General features: G+C 37.2%; 2 protein-coding genes across 5 annotated transcripts in view; one reads left to right on the top strand and one right to left on the bottom strand.

The window, feature by feature from the left end:
* Positions 1–849: 849 nt before the first annotated feature.
* LOC115918647 (ribonuclease P protein subunit p30-like) lies at positions 850–13463 on the bottom strand. Its single transcript, XM_030985903.1, has 9 exons — positions 13337–13463; positions 11838–11896; positions 11125–11175; positions 10691–10765; positions 8516–8671; positions 6859–7005; positions 4852–4889; positions 2528–2607; positions 850–2000 (listed from the first exon to the last, which is right to left on the bottom strand). Exons 1-9 carry the CDS (start codon positions 13419–13421, stop codon positions 1786–1788), a joined length of 906 nt encoding a protein of 301 aa, XP_030841763.1. The 5' UTR covers positions 13422–13463; the 3' UTR covers positions 850–1785.
* A 112-nt stretch (positions 13464–13575) lies between these two features.
* LOC579091 (kinesin-like protein KIF20B) overlaps positions 13576–22788 on the top strand; it is a 38465-nt gene continuing 29252 nt past the window's right edge. For 3 of the 4 annotated variants that reach the window (XM_030985902.1, XM_030985901.1, XM_030985899.1), the window contains exons 1-8: positions 13576–13651; positions 16435–16705; positions 17482–17740; positions 18512–18720; positions 19657–19801; positions 20714–20941; positions 21490–21601; positions 22170–22241. In XM_030985902.1, the coding sequence (XP_030841762.1) occupies positions 16469–16705; positions 17482–17740; positions 18512–18720; positions 19657–19801; positions 20714–20941; positions 21490–21601; positions 22170–22241 (1262 nt within the window). In that variant the 5' untranslated portion in view covers positions 13576–13651; positions 16435–16468. The remainder of the gene's footprint in view (positions 13652–16434; positions 16706–17481; positions 17741–18511; positions 18721–19656; positions 19802–20713; positions 20942–21489; positions 21602–22169; positions 22242–22788) is intronic. The other variant, XM_030985900.1, reaches the window with a different exon arrangement.

Below are 22788 nucleotides of genomic sequence, written 5' to 3'. Positions count from 1 at the left end.
TTTTCTTTGGTGAAGTTAGCGTTTTAAAGGGATCCGGTAACTTTGTCTCAGATCCTTAAAAAAATCCTTGATTTAGCTCGTGCTGCAATCATAATTATAAACCTTTAGGACATACATGAACCCAATGACATTTACAAGCTGATCGCCTGTCTGATTATCAAGATATTTATGATTGGAAATCGAAATCAAATTTTGCTTTTCTAACGGTTTTCATAACACTACAGTCTGATGGGGAAAATGAGTACCGGTATGGTAAAACCAGTCACTCAAAGATTTTTACTTTTTTGAGGAACTTCATGATCATTTTGAAGCGCAATTTTTTCAGGGCTTCAATATTACACCATTTCACAAACACTGATAGCACGTAGGGCCATGCATATCAGATTTAAAATTGTTAAATGATGTCTTTAAAAGGGATTATGGACCTGTTGAGTCCCACCCCTTTAAATCTGCCACTGCTTTACATGAAGTATACCGAAATGTTCAGATCTTAGTTCATCAAATCACCTCTCAGCCCTATTTTCCCCCAATGTTTCAAGACTATTTTCATTTTAAGAGGAAAATGGGAAACTAGAAAAAGTGTACAACCACTGTGTCACAATCACCCTGGAATTGGATCACAAAACATCTTTTTAAATACAATTGGTTTGCATGTTATGGCAACCACCTGTGTGGAATGACCACCGTTCAATGAAGATCGCATTCTGATCCCCCTGAACAATGTCTCTCATTAAAACCTGCATTAAAGTAAACTGTCCCACATAAAGACCAACTACTTGTCCATGAAAACAGTGTATCTCGTCTCCCTCGAGAGGTCTTTATAAACAGGTTGTTTTACCATACAAAAACACAATGAACAGGAAAGTGAATCTAACGCCATGATTTTTCAAGTGTACTGGCCAGGATTCCTCTGGGTTCTATAGGTTAATCAGGCATCCCTGCCTGCTGAACCTATAAAACTTGAACATTTGTTGGTCGTCATATAGGTCCAAGGGATGCCTTCGGTCCCGAAAAACCCTCTCTCTCCTCAGAGCTGCGGCGTGTTGTATTGCGTGCAATATGGCAGCCATCTTGGTATGACAGCTTACCGTAATTGACTGATGGTAGTTAATGCTACCTTTATAGCTGTAGTAAAGTTACTGCTGTTTTTGAAGTGCTTACCGCTAAAAACTGCTTTAACTATTAATGCAATGGAAAGTTAACACTAAAACTAAATTTAACGCTGTTTCCAGACTTACCGCTAAAATAGGGGCTTAACGCTGCATTAAAAGTTTTATGCAACGGGGCCCTGATGAACTTTGGGAAAGAACTATAGATCTGAACTAATAATAGTGATCGTTCTTTCCAAAACAGGAGAAGGTATCAATATGATAGCTATTTTTTTTAGGGAAACAGAAATAGGCAATATACAAAAGAATAGCTTGATTTTGGTATAACATAGCTATAGGTACCGTCTGAAAACGGTAGAATACCTACTGTTTATCCTAACCCAGGAAAACATTTAGGCAGCAGTACATGTACTTGAGCTTAGGTCTTCACATCAGAAAAAAGGAAAATATCCCAGTTTCAAAATATCATGATACACTAAAACATAAAATTTGACCATTTCTATAGTGTAGTTTTAATTCTTGGCACAGATGGAGTTTTGCAGAATAAACCAGCAATCATAATTTATTTGCCAGTTCCAAAGAGGCAAACAGATCATGATGCCACCATAGCTTGCAATTTTCATAAGAGTCTTTAAAAAACAGGAGCTGGAATTCAAGTCCTTGAATCTGAAAGGTGTCACCTCTGCTTCTGCCTCTTCTCTTTAGGCTCCTCCCCAGGAGTTATCTCCTGTCTTGGTGTCTTCTTAACAGTCTTTGCCTCTAACTCTCTCAGCTGCTCCACTGACAAACCACTGGCTTCCAGACTAGCCTTCACCTTCCACAGTTCATCAGGGGCCAGTTCTGTCACCTTCTGAACGGACATTGCAGACCTGATGGTGCCATTCCTCGTGACTGGAATCATAATTTTGAAGAAGAAAAAAAAATACCGGTAAATATAATTACATGATATAAAAAGGACAGAAATCATAATTTTTCTAATTACGTGGATCAAGTATTTGTTGATAAACAGAGATAATGAGGAAATGAGAAAGAAAGTGGAAATGTGATTAAAACTATTTTGGGGCACTAGAGGGGTCACATTTGTTTTTTTGTACATAAAATGTACTCAAGGTGTGCAAAATTGGGTTGTGCTACAGGGGATATGCCTACAGAGTTTAAAGAAAATTATGCTCCATAATTTTCAACCCAGTAACTAAAAAAATTCCTCATTTATTTCGTTAAAACTTTGTAAGATAGTGTTCAAGACCCCTCAGAGAGGGGCCTGTACAATGTGTCATTTGCTGAGAGCTAAAAGGATGTCACAATGCAAAACTAGAGTTTACACCTTTCTTGCTTTTAACTGACTATGTGTGTTAATCTCAAATGAACCTGTAAATTAAAGGGGTTAAAAATCTAGCCTTCCTTCCACTCATACGTACATGCGTGGACGAGTGCTGATTGGCAGTTGGTGGAGATAGCAGCTTTTGCTTTGTCCTCACTCAGACCAAATAAGCTCCCTCTGAAGATCATACGGTTAAGGGAAATAAATACATGTAGTATCATTATGATCTGAATATCTCGAGTGAGGCCCGATGGCTCAGTGGTAGAGCAGGTTCAGGATAGAGTTTGGTCCAGGGTTAAGTTAAAAATTCCTTTAGTGAAGGAGATTGACAATGGAGCAATTGCCATGGGAGCACTTCTGTATGGTGCCATTTATCTGTGAACATATTCAAAGGCATCTTGCAACTAACAAATTACTATTTCACACATAAGAGCGAAAAACAATGATTGACTAACAACAAAATATTTCTTCCTACAATCTACAAATACTGGAAAGTTTAAATTGAAAGAGTATCATTTAATGTGTTTAGGAGAATTTTTTCTTCTTCAAGGAGCGTTTTATTAGAAATACCTACATTCCATAAAACTTTTTATGTTAAAGCTGAGATGCACGGCCCTACATGTTACCAGTGTCTGTGATATGGTGAAATATTAAAGCCCTAAAGAAAAAATGTGCTTCAAAATGATCAAGAAGTGCCTCAAAAAAGTAAAAATCTTTGAGTGACCGGTTATACCATACTCGTTTCCCCCAATAGACTGTAATGTCATGTACACCGTTTGGCAAACGCAAAATTTGGTTTCGATTTCCAATCATAAATATCTTGATAATCAGACAGGCGATCGGCTTGTAAAAGTTATGGGGTTGGTGACTGACCTAAAGGTTTATAATTATCATTGCAGCATGAGCTAAATCCAGGATTTTTTTTCAGAATCTGAGACAAAGTTACCAGATCCCTTTAATGACATTTGCTGCACCTGATGCTACTATCTTGTGGTTATAGAAGAAGTGTGCCACAGGCTTAGCAATAAATACAGTATTCCTCGAATCTTTTGTGTCTGAAAGAATTAACGATAAAACAATAAAAATGTTCTCCATAGGCTATATCTTTTCCATTTATTTAGATACAGAGTATTAAAGAGAAGGTTGAGTTCTGGGAGAGGTGAACAATAATTTGTGAGCGTTATCATTGTTATTATGCAAGTGCGGAAGAACATCAGAATACAAATGTTCCCTGAAAAGCATGGCTCTTTAAATGCCTTAATATTTTAAATATGGCATGTACCATCATAAAAATCAGGACTGATTTTTTACGCCACATGTTTGTGTACTCCCATATGCATCTTTCTTACAGTGCTTGTAATTCTACCAAGACTGGGCCAAATTTCTTATCATTTTGATGAATCCAGAACCTTGCAGTACACACCAATACTTAAGTGCTAGGTGATCAACCTTTTCTGATCCTTTCCACAACGTTTCTTTCACAGTGCAATTGCATGACCAGAACTCAACTATATCTTTAAGATTTGTGGAATTTTATTGTTCTACCCTCTGGCAAACTTCTGTTAGAAGCGGTTTCAATTCTAAAGTGGCTCAAGATTCTAAGCACTTTATGGCTATATATATATATACCCTACAGCTTGGATTCTTATAATCCTTTCAATCCCTCTTTCAAACATATAATCAGTATTCCAAGAATTGTTTTATCCTCTAGTACTTATTAGGCTTTAGTACCTTTATGCAGGTTGTTAAATTGCTACACTATAGCCTTTGGCAAACTCAATTACACCTTGAAAGCAAATGTCAATCATTGTGATTTTTAAATTAATGTCAAATGTGTGTTTTTATAACCTAATTTTAAATCCTAGTACACTGTCAACAAAATTTAAACTTATTCTTTAAAAATAATCCCCCCCCCATAAAAATTTTAAAAAAAGGATATAAACGTGGAGCCAGGGTGCTATGTGTGTTCTTTTAAAGCCACACTGTACTACATGTACTTGTAGCTACTTGCTCCCTCTTTATAGAAAACTTCCCTAATTGCATACATGCCAACATTTGAAAATCAGAAATCTGTACAAATTATGCTATTTTCAAAAAAAAAGAGGAACAATCCTAATTCTCCTATTCAATACTACAGACAAATTTGTACAGGAAGAGGAACACCTGCATTAAAATGATAATTATCTTCTCCCAAAAAGAGGAATGTTCCTCTTTAATTTGAACAGTTGGCATGTATGTAATTGGTGCCCGTTGGTCCCCCATGATCCTCTTTTTCTTATGTTAATTGAGAGCTGAGTTGATGAGATAACCACCTGTCAGTGACCATGCTGGGTGGTCTAATCCCTTCTGGCTGCACTAGTACAGACAGGCTTTAAAACAATGCATATATCTCATTCCCTGTCTTTGACTTGATAAGGATACAAATTGGCAACATCCTGCGGTCCTCTCAGCTCCATTGCCTGTATTAAGAGCATCACACAAAAGAAAAAAATTAAATTTGTTAATCTATTGCATAAAATTGTTGTTATACTAAATAGACTGAAAGGCCACAAAGAAAATATGGAACTCATGAAGAAATCACACATGTATTGTTACTTTCCATTCAAATCAATGTTTTCCTTCCTTCTATTCTCTTCTTTGTTTATATTTGTTTGACATTCTCCTACAACAGCAAGTATATATCTAATGTAATCAAGGATAAGTTGAAAACAGATTGTCATCAGCATCATTCCTAAATGCTTTAAAAAAAATGAAGTTAAGAGAGGGGTGGTAACGTCAAACTTTACTACAGATGAGAGAGCTAAAGAATTGTTAATACAACTTATAATAATAATATAATAAAATTGATAATTTAGGAGCCTTAAAACATATTTTAAAATACCATTGCTCTTACAAAATTATAGAAAATATATGACATACATAGACTTCAAAATAGGTAAATCGCATTCAATTACTGAGGGAAGAACTATGTTTAAAGGGATCTTTTGAAAGGAGGAAGAGATATTAATTCTCTGGTGGAAAGGGGGATAATGTTTGATGTTTTCAAAGCAGCCAATGTAAAACAATTTTTGGTTGATAAGAGTCTGGAGATTTGAATACCGTATTTGCCGGCGTAAAGGCCGCAGTATTTTTGGAAGAGAAAATATCAAAAAGTCGGGGTGCGGCGTATACGCCGAAACAGTAAAAATCGCAAGTCAAAACAGCACGTCCATTATTTGTAGGCAACTTCATACAAAAAAATATATTAACAAAATTGACTTGAAAACACATCGGACAAGATCTAGTCTGAACCACGTCAGCAGCAAATTTGAAGAAGTTATCTTTTTAATCAAAAACTGACCAGAAACTCGTACTAAAAATCGTACTTGTAAAAATGTTCTTGGCTTAGACAGCGCATGGCCCGGTTACCAAAATCATACCTCGCTCACACACTCTGTGGTGGGGAGCTACCGGGCTGGGAGTTGCAACAAATCCAACGCAGCTTCGGAGATTCGCAAAATCGTCAGTGTTCTTAACTTTTCAGTAAGATAATTCTGAATTATAATTGAGACTATCTAAATAATTAAAGCGACAAACTAACCTCGGTAGATCTCTAATAACAATACAAAAGCTTGTTTATTTTCTCCATTTGGCGGTACGATAGGGGTAAGACTGGATAACATTATGGCCACAGCTTGGTTATGGCAGGCCATTCATGTTTCTGTATGCATGCGAAGCATCCTCTAGTGTCCAATGAATGTGCTAATCTGCCTAAAAATCAATGAAGATTTGCTAAATTACGATCATTTTTTAGGTAATCTTCCTGTAAATTTATAAAATGATTGAGAATTTTGGTATTAGTTTGTAGGAAAAATAGAGTTCTACAAGAAAATTATGATTATTTTCTTTGGTCCGTTTTTTTTAAAATTTTTTTTTCTCTCTACGAAATGTCAAAGTTGGGGGTGCGGCCTATGCGGCGGTGCGGCCTTTATGCCGGCAAATACGGTAATTAGTTTACATTCCATAACTATTCAATACAAGAGGATGGCATACATAGCCTGTGTCTTTCTTTAGCCCAAGGCAAGCATGCAACATTTCTAAGAAATTCCTGTTCTTCCTAAGGGCCACCATGCAATTATTATTACCCCAGCAATTGCCAGGTGCCAGGTACCCATTTACAACAGGGTGGAGAGTGGCAAATGTAGATTAATGTCTTGCCAAAGGGACGTTAGTACCAGACTGGGATTTGAACCCTCAACCCTTGAATTGAGAGTCAAGTGAATGAACCACTACACCACGGCCCCTCCACACAAGAAAGATTTCTATACGTCTACTTCTTTAGCAATCTTACATGTTTCTTATCATGAAAATCTCTGTGAATTTGTATTTCATTTTATTTACAGAATTATGAAATAAATTGAATCCTTTCAACTTAAAAAAGATACTCACATTTTCAACTCCACTGCTGATGATTATATTCTTGCCCTTTAAAGAACCAACGAGAGCAAGAGCATTGTGGAATACATTCCTTCGTAGACTGGTGTCTCGGATTGCTGGTGTATAACAGATCTCAAACTGAACTCCCCTTTCCAGTGCCTTGATAAAGAGTAGATAGAAGTTTGTTATGCAGCGTTCCCCTCAAAGAAAGATGAGAACCACAGTTCATAACTTTCCATGAGCCATTTTATTTTCGTTTATCCATGACCAGACGAATACCATGCAGTGATACAGATTTGTTCATGTTTGTGATGGCCTCTGCCTCCCCGGCTCCCCTCACAATTTTGGGAGATTTGTTTTACTTCTCCATAACTTTCAATGACTTTCCAAAAGAATGTATTTTTCCATGACCGTGGAAACCCTGTTACCTTTAATGTCTTGTTGTATGACGTATTAAATATGAAGCATACATGTAATTGTATAAATCCTGTCTATACATGTAACACTACATTTAGATAAATGTCAACAATGAGATAAAAAAAATGTCTAAGAGAAGACAAATGATACTGTATGCTGAGAGCCAAAAGGGCATTCATCCATATCCATTAAAGGGATTTGATTTGATTTGATTTGATTTATTTATTTCTGTTTGATTTTCTTTTTCTTTTGCATTTTTACAAATATATAACAAACAAATATTGCAAATTTACACATGACAAAAGAATATATGTAGAATAAAGTAAGGCTGGGTGTAACTAATCCAGAACATCAAACAGGAGGGTTGACAAAATAAGCAAAGCTTGATAGTATGACTACCCTCAAAGGATTACATAATAATACAAATATGGAGGAACAAAATATTGGTAAAAGGGGGAAAAGACAGAAAAAAGAAGAGAAAAGAAAGATGGGATGCACATCAATATTCACAGACTTATGTGGTAGTTGGATTTCAAATTGATATATAAAGATTTTAAATAAGAAAAGAAATGCAAATTTGAATACTGAGTGGCCAACTTGGGATACAATAGAATGAGAAGACTCACGAGGTTCGGACAGTAAGAATGTGAATGTGGGATAGTTGAGTTTTGTTGCACAAAATAATTTTTTGTGAGATAATGAAAAACTGAGTGTCAAATTTGAAAGAACATAATATTTGAATGACAAAATCATCTTTGTTTGATCAAAATCGGTTCAGAGACTGCTGAAATATAACGATTTCTAATACTTGTGTACCACCACAAATATTAGATATTTTGAAAAAAAAATTGAAGAAACCGTTGAAAAAAACACAATAACGCCCTTTTACGTCGTATTTCAGCCAATGCCAATGTTGGCTTTTTTGTTGGCATTTCCGTGTTGCTTATATTACCCACAATTAGCTGGCTCATGTATTGTTATTTTTAATTAAATAATTAATTAACGGTCACCATGTTTTTTGGAAAGTGGAGCTGAATTGGTATGATCATATTGGCTAATTTCACACATTTTGGGGTCTAAAATTACCTTCATCGCAAGTTTAGGTTCTAAAAGGGCACTATAAATGTCATAGATAAGAATAAGAGCAATAACCATGCACTTTGAAGGCATTTGCGGTCTGAAAACAGAACTCAACTATCCCTTTAACACATAGTTAACACCCTTCTGGCTCTCAACAGCTGACATGACTTACTGGTTTGATGGAGTGGTGCTTGAAGTAGAAAGGTAGCTTCATTGTCATGTCACACGAGATGATATCAACCTCGAGCTCTGTACACGCTTTGTGAAACATTTTCTCTGTGGTCGGCTCAACAGCCAGAACATCGTATGTCGATACACCGTCAGACCGCTGAAGGGAAATTTAGTAGTTAGATAAAGGTTTGAACATTCACAAAAGCATCAGTCTAACATTAGAAAATTAATCATATCAATGTCAGTTTAGTATCAGCACTGCACATTCAAATTGTGTACTTACACCTCTATATCATACCTGCCAAGATTGGAAAAGGGGAATTAAGAATTTTTAGCACGGTATGTCTTCGAAAATCAGAAATCTGTACCCTTAACAGGCGTTCGCACATGCAGCAGCAGTGTAACTGGCAATACGCGGTAAATCTGTGCTAAAAAGTTAATACAAATTCGCTGCTCAATCATGCAGCCCTTCAACGCACGCAATACGTGAACTCTCACATCGCGGCATATGATAAAACAAGCTAAATTTGGCTTAAGCAACACAATTTTTTTTTGTTGAAAATCCGGGATATCCCGCATTTTGGGGCCTAAAAATCCAGAAAAACAGGATATTCAGGATTATTCGGGAGGGTTGGCAGGTATGGTATATGTGGATGCCTAAATGAACCTACAAAGTATGTTTCTGTGTCCTGGTTTTAGTCAAGCTGCCTTGTAGAACTACAGATTTTCAAGGAATTTCTATCTACCCGTTACCAATTCTCTTCACCTGGATTGAGAGGAGCAAATGTAGATCCCTGTCTTGCAAAAGGAAATTAGTGCTGCGGCTGGGACTTGAACTGAAACTGTTTGATCTACAGTCCAGTGACATATCCTATAATTGCTAAACAGACTCTATAGGCGCAACTCCACTGTCTCTCCAGAAAGACGGTTGCCAACAACAATCGCTTTAGTGTGCATAAACCAAGCATGGGTTTTTGAAAGAGGTATAATATATGGATAGGGTATAGTCAGTTGTGTCATTGTAGACACACATTAATTATTAGAAAAATAGATTTCTAAAAACAATCACATTTATACATTATATTACTTTGTCATTCTGGGGGCAGTTTCTCGAAACCGTCATAACTACAAGATCAACGACATCTCGCCACTGTCGCGCAACTTGTCAGCTATGTGTTTCACGAAGCCGTCTTTGCCAAGATGAGCGACAACTTCCGCGACAAGCGAGTTGTCACTGCTCCGAACCTGTCATATCTTTTTAATTGCTGTAAAGCGCCATCACAAGTCAGTTTGTTGACATTCCATGGCCCGAGAAATGGACGATTAGTTTCACTATCATTTTGAGAAAAATATAGACGAGTTCGGTACGTAATTCTCTGGGATGCGAAATGCAAATGTACAAAAGTGAGAATACAAATTATACAGAAACTTTAAAAAGCTGAATATAAACATTAAATCATAAATCATTAAACTATAACTTATAAATAAAAGAGGTAATAATGTTACACACCGTTTTCCATAGTCGATCCATAGTCTTTTCTTAGGATACCGTCATACCTTTGGGGCCTTTGTGCATTATTATCCCCTCTCTAATTACTTCTTCCAAATTATATTTTCAATATCAAATCAATTATATAACGAGTATTTATGAGACTCTAGAATAAAAACTGGCTGAGAAAAGACATTTTGCCTAAAATTCCTCGTCACAATAAACAAAAAAGTATGTATTGATAAACTATCACATTACGGTATCCTTCAACTAACTTTTGATTCGACTGTCAAAAAAAAAACACTCACCGGTTTTTCTTCAATTTAAGAATCTTTACAGAAATATGCAAATCGTTTGATGATGTAAATATGATAATGACACTATTTATTATTTATTTTAGGAGAATTTGTATGTATATATTTCTTTTTGAACAATTTTAGCCTCAAAACTTGTTATGGGTTAAATTCATAAATCAAATAGATCGTGACAAGACTATCTTCTTGAGCTGCTAGTATCGCGATATATCGATATCATGTCTGTCATGGCTTTGTGAAACGGTTTATCCAGTACATGACATCTCCGTAGGTCGCCGACAAAGATATGACTGTCATGGAGTTGGTTTCGAGAAACGGCCCCGTTTGCTTTTTGGATGCTTATGTTTTTAACAACAACAAAATATAAACTTACCAGAACAATAGTTTGTGCTGAATCATTCAGAGTCACAGTCAATCTTGAGAGAACCTTTATTTCCTTGCCTTGAACCTGTTTTAAACGAAGATTGAAAGTTTTTGAAAATCCCCAACCTAATTCTGCCAAACATCCTCTTATTAATTTGTACTTGCGTTTTCACCACAAATGTTGTAGAATAGTGAAGGTTACCTTCAAATATTGCTATAATCTAATCAAAGTTTTCAATTAACATTGGCAGGCTTGTCACAGAAAACAGTATTTTGAAATTCTGTAGAAACACACTGTTCATTCAGCCAATAAACTGAACTCCATTTTTGTTTTGGTCAAGCTGCAATCATGCAATGATAACATTGATTGCTTCAGGTTTATTTGTTCAAACACAATGTTCTTTAAGAGAGATTTTCATAAGCCTAAAGCTTCAAGAATATTACCTTCAGATAATCACTTTCCACCTCCTTTGGTCTCTCAGGGGCACTTGGAATCTGGAAAAGAGTGGTTAAAGAAAATCTTGTAAAGGAATTCATGCATTTCCCGTATTACTTTTCAAAGACCTTCCATTTGACAATATCATCATACAAAGCTCAAGTGTTAATTATCACTTTGTTTAAAAAAAGAAATCGGGGGTAAACAATCAAAACAGGCATTTGTTTGTCTTTTTACAACTTCCATTCTGAGGTGTACTATACAAATGGAGGTGGAACAGGAGTCCAATTGAGTGTCATATTCTCAATCTCATGTCCAGCCTTGAAGGTGCTGCTTATGATTTGGGGAAAATCCAACTGAAGTAAAAAAAAATATTTAAAAAATACCCACACCAAACAAATAAATGAACAAAATGCATACCATTGAAGTATTTCTGAAAAAGCCCTATCAAAGAAGTTAATTTGATAACAGCATTTTCTGGAAAGTCCAATATTTGCCAAACCCTTTGAAAAAAGAGCCCTTTCAGCTTTAATCAATGCATGGTGCAACCATTTCCATTATTCACTGAAAAATTATGTTTCAGTGAACATGTTAGATCTAGACATTCAAATATGATGTCCACGAACGTAGACATGTATATGCCACTTTAGAGAAACTTGCACCAATAGAGTCTAGACCTATAATTATAACATTTACTGAAGTTCTGAACTGCAGATCTCACCTTTGTTTTACGATCCAACTTGGCCTGCCTATGATTAATTGCAACAACTTCATAACCCACTGGAAAGGAGGGAGACAGAAAATAAACAAGGTCAAATAACTAATCAAATAAACTGCATAATTTTCATTAATATTGCTAATACCATCAGAAATTTTGATAATTGACTGCTTGCATTGGTAGGCATCACATCAATTTGTCACCTCTCTCCAACTTCAACTTAAAGTTCAACTACAGTAAGCCTAGCACAAGGCGTTTGATTTGAAAATATATCTAGCGGGTCTAGACTATATTTGCCTTTTGTAATGATCCGCATTATTTCCTTCACTGGTAATACAGTGCATTGGTTATTTGACAGTTAAGTATTTTGTTATATACAATCGTTTTGCGATTGATTTTAATCATAGTAAAACTATAACTGGTTACTTTTGAACAGTAGGGGCGCTGGTCCAAGAATAAGGATTGTCTTCATAAACGAGAAATCGTCTTCATAAACGTGGACCGATGCGTCCTCAAAAATAAGGATCGTCCCCATTTTCGCAGATATTTCGTTTTTTTTATCAGCGTGTTGGCGATGCCAAAAACGGATTCTGCCATGATTTTCGCGATACATTTTACATTGATTTTGTACAGAGACCTTCACATTATGAGTGATAAACCTAAATCCTCGAGAAGACGGACAACCCATAAAAGTAGATGGTAAACAAGGGTTATTTTCCCAAGGGGAATCCATTTTTCGCATTGCCAGCGGGCGGTTAACCCGAAACCTGCAGAGCACCGATGAAAAAAACGTCCGCGAAAATGCAGACGATCCTTATTTTTGCGGACGCATTTGGTCCATGTTTATGAGGATATCTTCGTTTATGAGAGCGATCCTCATTCTCGGACCAGCGCCCCTACTGCTGAATTTGACAAACATTGACAGTCAAAAAGACAAATTCTAGTGTGTATTTTGAGCATGGCGAGTCTGTTCTCAGTTTCACTCCCATTTTCCAACATGTAGGCTGTACCTGTTTCAGCTTCAGTTTAGTCTGGACTAGACTAGATTAGATCTAGACCCCAGACAATCTAGAGATTCTATTTTAGGCCCTAGAAGGTCTACATTAATTTAATTAAGGGTGACAAAATCAATCATTCAATCATGTCTGTGTATCTATGCAGAAGGTTAACATTAAGTTGATTAACTAAATACTTTTATAACAGTAGGCCTACTTAAGCTTCCCATACCAGACTGCCGACATTTTTCCTGTGAGATTTATAAAGTTGGACTAGATTGTTTCGGGCGTGACTTTGAGTTTGAGAGAGAGTCAAGTCGAGAGGTGCAAGCAGTTCGTATTTGTCCACCGTAATCCTACTGCAAGTCACGCCTACACTCCCGGCTAACCTCACAGATCAACTCCGCTCAGCTCCGCCTCCAGTGGGACTCCAGTGATGGACTGCACTGCGAAGTGTAAGTTAAGCTAAATATAGCTCACTAGACCATATTCAAAATTAATACTTACGCCTTGCTGCTCTAGCAATCGCTTTCTGTTTTCTTTTCTCGTCAAGACGGCTATCTATTAGATTTAGGTCGCTAAATTTTGTCATCTTGAGTGTTCTCGTGTTAGTCGCATCAAATCTTGAACACAGCACATGTATACACACTAATGACGTCATGGATAGCATGGACGGATATCATCCAATCACATCGCTCGTCATGCATAGACCTAGAGTTTTCATTTTAACTCGTTATTGATTGGATAGGAGATTTCGGCAGCGCTCTAACCGGTTCAATTTGAAGCAGATCAGCAACAATTTTCAAAAGAGAATTGTTTAGGGTAAGAAATGTCTTTATTCACTATAATCTCATACGAATCAAATTATTCGAAAGTACTGCTCTGTAAAAAATGATATGTGGATGTTGTTAGAGTAAATGTCACGTAATATCAGGCAAATACACAACGTGTTTTCTGTGACTTCTGACTTTCTGTGTGTGTGTTTGGCTGTTGATGCAAAGGCCATGCCCATGGTATGCCTTGTTATGAGCCGAGTAACCCGCCTGAGCGCGGGGCAGTGCCGTGCCGCGCGCGCTGGCGAAATTCGACGATGGTGCACTTGTACTTGTGCACAGATTGATGTAGCTCCACAGGGCAGTGTCACACAAAACCGTTCACCGACATCCCATTGAAACATGTATATATTTCGGCACAAATTCACACAAGCCGTCCACCGTCGGCAGAAGATCACCCTTGGCCTTGAGCCTTGTCTAGATGCTGAACAGGCTTAGCCTTTGACAAGTCATAGATCTAGAGCTAGCAGAATAGAAATAGAAATAGAAAAAAATGTGTGTTAAACTTAATTATACACGCTTAGGATGCCGTTGACAGTTTTCGTGAGATGCTGCCCTGTGTGGCTGTGCGATTCGACTTGATATTGAACCAGAATTTCTTTTTTTAAATTCTTCTAATCAATGCTTGAAAGGCCGTAGGTCTAGAGATCTAGGGGCCGTTTCTCGAAACCAACTCCATGACAGTCATATCTTTGTCGGCGACCTACGGAGATGTCATGAAGCGGATAAACTGTTTCACAAAGCCATGACAGACATGATATCGATATATCGCGATACTAGCAGCTCAAGAACATAGTCTTTGTCACGATCCATTTGATTTATCAAGAATAACCCAAAACAAATTTTGGGGCTAAAATTGTTCAAAAAGAAATATATACATATAAATTCTCTTAAAATAAATAATAATTAGTGTCATTATCAAATGTAGATTACCAAACAATTTGCATATTTCTGTAAAGATTCTTAAATTGAAGAAAAACCGATGAGTGTTTTTTTTTTTGACAGTCGAATGAAAAGTTAGTTGAAGGATACCGTATTGTGATAGTTTATCAATACGTACTTTTATGTTTATTGTGATGAGGAATTTTAGGCAAAATGTCTTTTCTCAGCCAGTTTTTATTCTAGAGTCTCATAAATACTCGTTATATAATTGATTTGATATTGAAAATATAATTTGGAAGAAGTAAATAGAGAGGGAAAAATAATGCACATAGGCCCCAAAGGTATGACGGTATCCTAAGGAAAGACTATGGATCGACTATGGAAAACGGTGTGTAACATTCTTACCTCTCTTATTTACATGTTATAGTTTAATGATTTGTGATTTAATGTTTATATTCAGTTTCTGTATAATTTGTATTCTCACTTTAGTACATTTGCATTTCGCATCCCAGAGAATTACGTACCGAACTCGTCTATATTTTTCTCAAAATGATAGTGAAACTAATCGTCCATTTCGCGGCCCATGGAATGGCAACAAACTGACTTGTGATGGCGCTTTACAGCAATTAAAAAGATATGACAGGTTCGGAGCAGTGACAACTCGCTTGTCGCGGAAGTTGTCGCTCATCTTGGCAAAGACGGCTTTGTGAAACACTTAGCTGACAAGTTGCGTGACAGTGGCGAGATGTCGTTGATCTTGTAGTTATGACGGTTTCGAGAAACGGCCCCCAAGACTCTACATGTAGATCTAGATCTAGACCTTGAAGTTAGATCTAGATCTAGACCTTAGATCTAGATCTAAGATGCACCAAGGTCAAGGAATTTTTTTTTTTTTTTTGCTTTTGGTTTTGGCTTTTTACCAGATCGCGTCTTATTTCAGCGTTCGGAAACCATGCATGCAGCTAGGGAAGGACTTTTTATTTATTACGAGGCGCAGTTGAAGTGCTTGTGAACTTGTCACAAATAGTAACAAATTTCTTTTTAAAACTAAAGATGACAGGCAAATTTTCCTATGAGTCTAAACAAAAATTTGGACAGGCTAGTTTTCGAGTGGTGAGTCCATATCCCCTGTGCGATCATGACGATTGAGCTACAAGAATTGATCTACAAGATTCCCCACCTTTACCATTTACCAAAGTGTACATGAGAGAGGTTTAGCAAGATAACAGTTTCCCGGCATGACATCGGCATTGTCTTGATAATTTGACGTACTAATACTATGCATTGCAAGGTCGTTTTTCAACTAAATCATGTATTCCAATTGATTAATAATAATAATATATGGATTCTTCCTTCCTGGGTACCTGTGGTGATGAAGCATTCACTTCACCTGCTATTAATTATCTTTTGTACTATGATTCTAAATTTGATAAATAAGTTGGTGCCGGAGTAGCTTGACCAGGAGTAATTATTTATATGTATTATTTATAATTTCTCAAGCACCAAGATTCCACTTCGACTTATTGACATGTTCATGAAATAATCAATGACTTCATTTTATCCAAAGAGGTTGTACATGTACATGCAGAATCAACACAATGAGTAGTATAGGAAAGTTAGGAACCTTGTGTAAACGCCGTAAACTAACCAGTCTTTGGTAATTTACATTACCAAGACCAACACTGACATCATAATCCAATCTCATTTTCAATTTATCACACGTCAGCAATGAAAAAAGAGAAGACATTGCTCCAACACAATGAGTACCGAGTATAGTAACCTTGCGTAGACGCCGTAAACTAACCAGTCTTTGGTAACATCTCCAACACTGACATACATAATCTGAAGACATTTATAATTCAATCTCATTTTCAATTTATCACACATCAGCAGTGAAAAAGAGAAGACATTGCCAGCCAGCACCATGAGTAATCTACCAATCTCCGGTAACTTCTCCGACACCGAGGATGACGTGGTCGAGGACGAGGATGAGGAGTTGCGCTTCCAGGAGAGCATCAAGAAGGACCTCTTCACCGAGTTCACCTCAGCCACACCCATGAAGATGGCCAGGGTGAGCGTCGCTCACGCCAGGGAACCCATGAAGGTGTACCTCAGAGTCAGGCCATTCACGAATATTGAGATTCAAGACGGAGAGTCACAGGTACATAACTATTATATCAGGGCCCTGTCTTATATAGAGTTGGTATTAATCGCAACGAGATGGGGGACTGCAAACTTGCGACTGATTAGAGGACTTATGATTGATTTGGATCAATCGCAACTCTCTATAAGACAGACCCCAGTAAGGATGAGAGAGACGGGAACTGTTGAAGCTTGTGTGAAAACCAGGTAGAAAATTGAAAGAAAGAAATTAGGGTATTGCTATGTTTTTCTTATCTTTCAATTGGTTGTATGCATGTCCAAACACTGGTTTAAAGGGCAATTAAACTTTTCTAGCAAGTTATATTGGGTAAAGAAATATAACCGGAGAAATATATATATTCTAAGTTTTTGATTAAAAAAAGAAGCTAGCCCCAAGTACAAAGCAAGACATTTTAAAGAAATCATTTTTATATGACACTTCACTAAATGTGCAAATGAGGCACAGAAAAGCATCAAAGTACAGTATCAATTTACAGAGCATGTGCTCTATACATTATGGCTTTCTTATTGATTAATGCACTTCATCTCTGTATAAAAAAAAAATCCCCATCTCTTTACTCAACATAGACTTGAAACAATAATATGGGTGCTTTTCTGAATTATTTATTTATGTTCGGGGGGGGGGGGGGCATTTTACAAAACTTGTCATTAGTGACAAATGACAGTTTTTGTTATAAGCTACTGAAATCCTGGCTTCTGATTGGTCATCGGCAGATTTGTCACTAATTTTTGATATTTGTCATTGAAAAAACGCTTTTATGAAACTCCCCCCAGGAGTGTATGGACCAGGAGAACCGCACCACTCTCCTCATGAGGGCACCCAAGAACAGCTTTGCCTTCAAGAGCAGTCAGCGAGGCTTCGGGGAGATGAATCACAAGTTCACCTTCTCCAACATCTTCGACGAAGACACCAGTCAGAAGGTGTTCTTTGACGACACCATGCTGGCCACGGTCAAGGACGTCATTGACGGCCACAACTGCCTGGTGTTCACCTACGGCGTGACCAATGCCGGCAAGACGTACACTATTCAAGGTTGGTATCGCATCTGGGCCCCATTTCACAAATGTGACAAATGACAGTTTTTGTTATGAGCTAGTTATATCCTTGCTTCTAATTAGTTATCAGCAGCGGAATTGTTACTGATTTTTGTCATTGAAAAAAGGTTTTGTGAAATGGGTCCCTGATTTGACCCAATGTAGTTGCACAATGTTTTTCAGAATATCAATCTTGTTGGAGAAGACTAAATGTATTCAATGGTTAGAAACTATTCAATTAGAATATTCTACAGGAAGTTATAAATGTCATTGTAATGATGCTTGTTGATTCATCATTACTATCCCAAAAGAACAAAAGAAAGTCAGTATGCTGTGGTGAGTTTCATTAAAAAAAAGTTAGAAGATGTTGCATCAAGAAAGAAGTCAAGAACCAACTGGGAAGAGAACATTAAGACATGGAATGGAATAATACTGCAAGAGTGTATAATAATTTATAAGAATAGAGGTGTGTGGAAAAAAACTATTCAACCATTGAACTGGGAGTAGAAAATACTGTGAGAGATAGATAATTGTTATAATGATCACAGAGAAAAATATTAAAAAATTTTTTTTTTTGGGGGGCTACTATTCAAGCTTGCTTGCATGAGAGTAACACTCTTCAATTTGTTTCGCATTGAACTCTATGCAAATTTTTAGGGCTTTTTTATGACCTTCAGGGACTCTTTTGGGCATTTCTGGGGCTCATTCGCCCCGAGCCCCCGTGTATTTTCCCCCTAATTCATCACCTTTTTGTTGGCATTGTAACTAGGTGTTCCACAAGATGGAGGGATTTTACCACGATCCCTGGACGTGATCTTCAACAGCATAGAAAACAGACAGTACTTTTCAAACAGGGTGAAGCCACGCTACTTCTGTGATGTGGTCAAACTCTCCGAGAAGCAGCAGAAGAAAGAAGAGGATGTCAAGTCCAAGCTGCTTGCCCTGGGCAATGTCCCTTCCACCGGTGCAGCAGATCAGGTAGCGGATCTTATGTCTTAGATACAGTGCGTCCCAGAAAAAACTAAACCAAGTGTTATCGATGTTTTTTGATACCTTAATCACAATTATAATTAATAAATGACACATATTTGTACAGCTTAAATCCTCTTCTTTCATTTGATGCAACTCATATTATGCATATTTCACGCATGAGTGATTACAAACATTTTGAAGAGAGGGTACCAAAAAGTCATTTGGGGAGCTGTATCTGAATTTCAAGTAGAACATTGCATTGTTGATTTTCTGCCCTTTCAAATGACACCTCAGTCAGGAATAATGAGCGAGGAATTAACAAAGTTCTGTTTGTTTAAAGTATTGCTTGCATTTCCATAAATTGATTAAACAAATTCGTTTTCACTGGCTGCCTGCCGTAGCGACAAACAGAGTTGACAAAAGACTTATCTCCGTTTCGTTGACGAGCAGCCACGCATCAAGTCTTTCGTCTTCTTTGTGCATGGCTGATCGTCAACGAAACGTCTTTTGTCGGTTTTTTTTGGACGCACTGTACAGGCACTTGTCGTGGGAAACAAAAATTTATCAATGCGTATTAAAGTCATATTCTTGCCCTTTGCAGCAGAACTTTTTTCGTCTTCCATTTTTGGCACGATGCAGGTAAATGTGTCCCATAAGACATACGTGGACCTTATGTCTTTTATCCAGTTATCTGATCAAATTTCTTAAACTATCTTTCGTGCACCACAACTTGAGAATATTTTGGTAATTCAATTATCTTAGATATGATGTTTGAAAATCGAAATTGCTTTCTAAGATCTTTATGCAAGAGTCTCATCATCTGTCTTTGCTAGTTATCAGGGTTGTTACTGATGTTACTGATGAACAAGTTAGGTTTGTTAGTAGCTGTTACACAAGGAAAAATATTTATTTTATTTTCTTGTTGACAACTCCTTCCTGCAGACGACGATGTTAGAGGGTGAAAGCATGATGGAGGATAGCCTGAACACAGACCTATCGCGGGCTTCCTATTCCGCCAGCAACGACGACACCCAGGACTCGTCCAAACTCTCAGAGAGCAAGATGTCTACTACAAAAGACTTTGAGGGTAAGATTTTTACGGCGTTGTTTAACAATGTAAGAGTTTGAAAAGTTGCCATGCCTGCCATAGCAGACAAAACTTGTTGAAATATCCCTCAGAATTCCATTTCATGAATGATTCATCATCTATTTGTCTCTATTCACATGTATATACCCAAGTGTTGAATATTGTCAGAATATTGTTTAAATACATTTAAGCATGTAGTCTGTGGTCATTTACACTGTACCATATTTACCATATGGTCATATATGCAAGTCAGACTGTCATACTATTTGCCAATGAAATAAAATACTATATCAAGGGTTTTCTCGATCTTTTGAGCCATTTGGTCATAATGCAATCTGTGTATGACCGCATGAACGTGCCTATGGCAAGCCAACGGTGCCTACCATGGTCAACGGGTGAATTTTCACAGCAAACACGTGCGTCTGGCTGTCTTCTTTTGGATGACTTACAGGGGGCAATTGGTGGCTCTACGAACGCAAATTTGCGCTTTGCGCCCGCTTATTTCAAGGGTTGTCTCTATGCTTTAATCCCTTGTTACAATTTTGAATTTTGTGGTCTAGACTTTGATTTTGGGCACCTGTGTTTTCTACATGTAGGTGCATTTTAATATCAAACCCTGTTATACAGTCAAACCTTCTTTATTGACCACCTGTCTACAAAAGCCACTTTTTGTGTTTCCCTTGGGTGGTCGCTATAGACAGGTTTAACTGTACCAGTCAAACCCTCATTTGTAAGGATGTAGTATTTCTTTTCTTTTTAATTGGCTCCTCTACAAATTACCCCAAGTCACACTAGAACAGTTGTTACCATAATAAAAACAAAAACAAACAAACAATTCACTATATAGTCTGTGTTCATTGTGTTGGACTTATCGTTAAACAACTTCTCATTAACCTATCCACTATCCTACAGCCTTGAGCAACCAGACATTCCTAGATGAGGTCAACGCCCGCATCCCGGATGACACCGTGGTCAACGTGGACGCGCAGGGACCCGTCAAGTTCAGCATCTGGATCTCCTTTGCTGAGATCTACAACGAGTACATGTACGACCTCCTGGAACCGCTGCCCAAGGAGAAGAAGATCAGACGACAGGCCCTCAAGCTGGCCGAGGACAAGAACGGCAGCATTTACATCAAGGGTAACCCATTGAATACTGAATTCATTCATTCTCATAGGCTCAATTCAGTAGCCATCGGGTTCTCGTAGGCAATGGTTAAGATTTTCCTGGTTTCCAACCGTTCAACAAACTTCAGAGAAAAAATATGAACTTTTCTTTTGTTGAATCAAAGAAGACCAATCTCTAAACTATTCCCGATTATATCAGCCATTTACCAACACACAACCGACAAATAGTTCTTCTTACGTTTCTGATAAAACATGTCCTGATTTTGATTCAATCATGATTTATTACGATACAAGAATAGGAAATCATGTCAGTAAATATTGACGAAAGTGTGCCTTGCATTTAATTTAACTGAAAATTTCCTCTACAGCAATGAAAAGCATGATATAATGAAAGCATGAGATTTACCCCCCCCCCTAAAAAAAAGCACTATCTGTACTAAGTAGGTAATTAACAAAGGTCAGTCGATTCAATTCAACAGTCCTTTCATATCTACCTATTTCAAAATTTAATCTTCAGATTAGGCAACATTACATATTGTATTGTTCATATCCTCTGTATAGGACTGAAGCAGATCCAAGTCATTAATGCAGATGAGGCCTATAAGGTCCTGAAGATAGGTCAGAGAAACCTCAGCATTGCAGCTACCAAACTCAATCACTGCTCCAGTAGAAGGTAAACAAAGGCAGGGCTTTGTCAAGAATTCTCAGGAATTCAATAACCCTTTTTTATTGCAGCCATATTTTATGCTCCCTCTGCATCACCTAGACTGAAGACACACTTAATTAAAAGCCTCTTTACATATGCTGAAGTAAACAGTTACAGCTTATTGCAGTTTTTTGTTGTGTGTGTGCGTCCCATGTTTCACATGTTACATCTTATAACACCCAGATAGAAGAGTATGCTTCGGACTTTTACAATAACTTTTACGAGAAGTGGTGTACAATTTCTACTTCATTTGTCACTGAATCTAGAGCAGCCTTAATGCTCCATCACTGTTTAAACTGCTGTTGAACAGCCATCGTTCTTTAATCAAATCATTTACTGTGCATATGTTTTTGATGGATGGTAAGCTAGATTACGTTTCCCATATATGGAGTACATATCGCCTTACAAGATCGCCATATCAAATGCAGTGTAATTTTTATTTAAATATTTTTGAATCAACAAGAATTTTAAACCTGTTATGAAACATTTTAGTATTCATATCTAAGTGTTAATTGTGGTATTTCTCATTTTTCAGTCACTGCATCTTCAGCATTAAGATCCTAAGAGTTGTAGACGTTGATGACCCTCATGTTGCCAGAGTCAGCCAGTAAGTACCTCAAATATACTTTTTTGAAAACGTGTATTTCTTGCAAAACATTTTCCCACTTGAGAGTACTGTTTAATATCAAATATTTTGCATTGATGCATTTTCTTTCCACATTGAAATGGACTTTGATTATACATGTACCTCTAGATATTGTGAGTTTTATATTGTCATTCATTTTCTACAAGAAAGATAAGAATCTTTGTGACTATAAAGCTGCTTTTTTAGAATCATTTTCTGCAAAGCATGTAGGCAGGGCTTTGGCCTGGCCCCCAGCTTTGAATTTTGGATCACCAAAATGTTGAAATTTAAACTTATGTAAACAAGCCCTTCATATTTCTATCCAGACAACTTTTGGAGAAAAAAATTAGTATGGATTGAGTCCTGATGTAAGACAAATTGAATCACACTTGTTTCTCTTTTGTTAGAAAGCCCTTTTAATCCACAAAATTTCCAAACTATACGTGTATATATGCCATATTTTGACTCCTCATTACCAAATGCTGCCTGGAAGACCTATAGTGGCAGCAGATGAGAAGGCTCTTCAGTG

Source organism: Strongylocentrotus purpuratus, unplaced genomic scaffold (genome assembly GCF_000002235.5).
Source record: "Strongylocentrotus purpuratus isolate Spur 01 unplaced genomic scaffold, Spur_5.0 spur5_scaffold_15, whole genome shotgun sequence".
Taxonomy (NCBI): Eukaryota; Metazoa; Echinodermata; class Echinoidea; order Camarodonta; family Strongylocentrotidae; genus Strongylocentrotus; species Strongylocentrotus purpuratus.
This window is presented reverse-complemented; position numbering and strand designations above follow the sequence as displayed.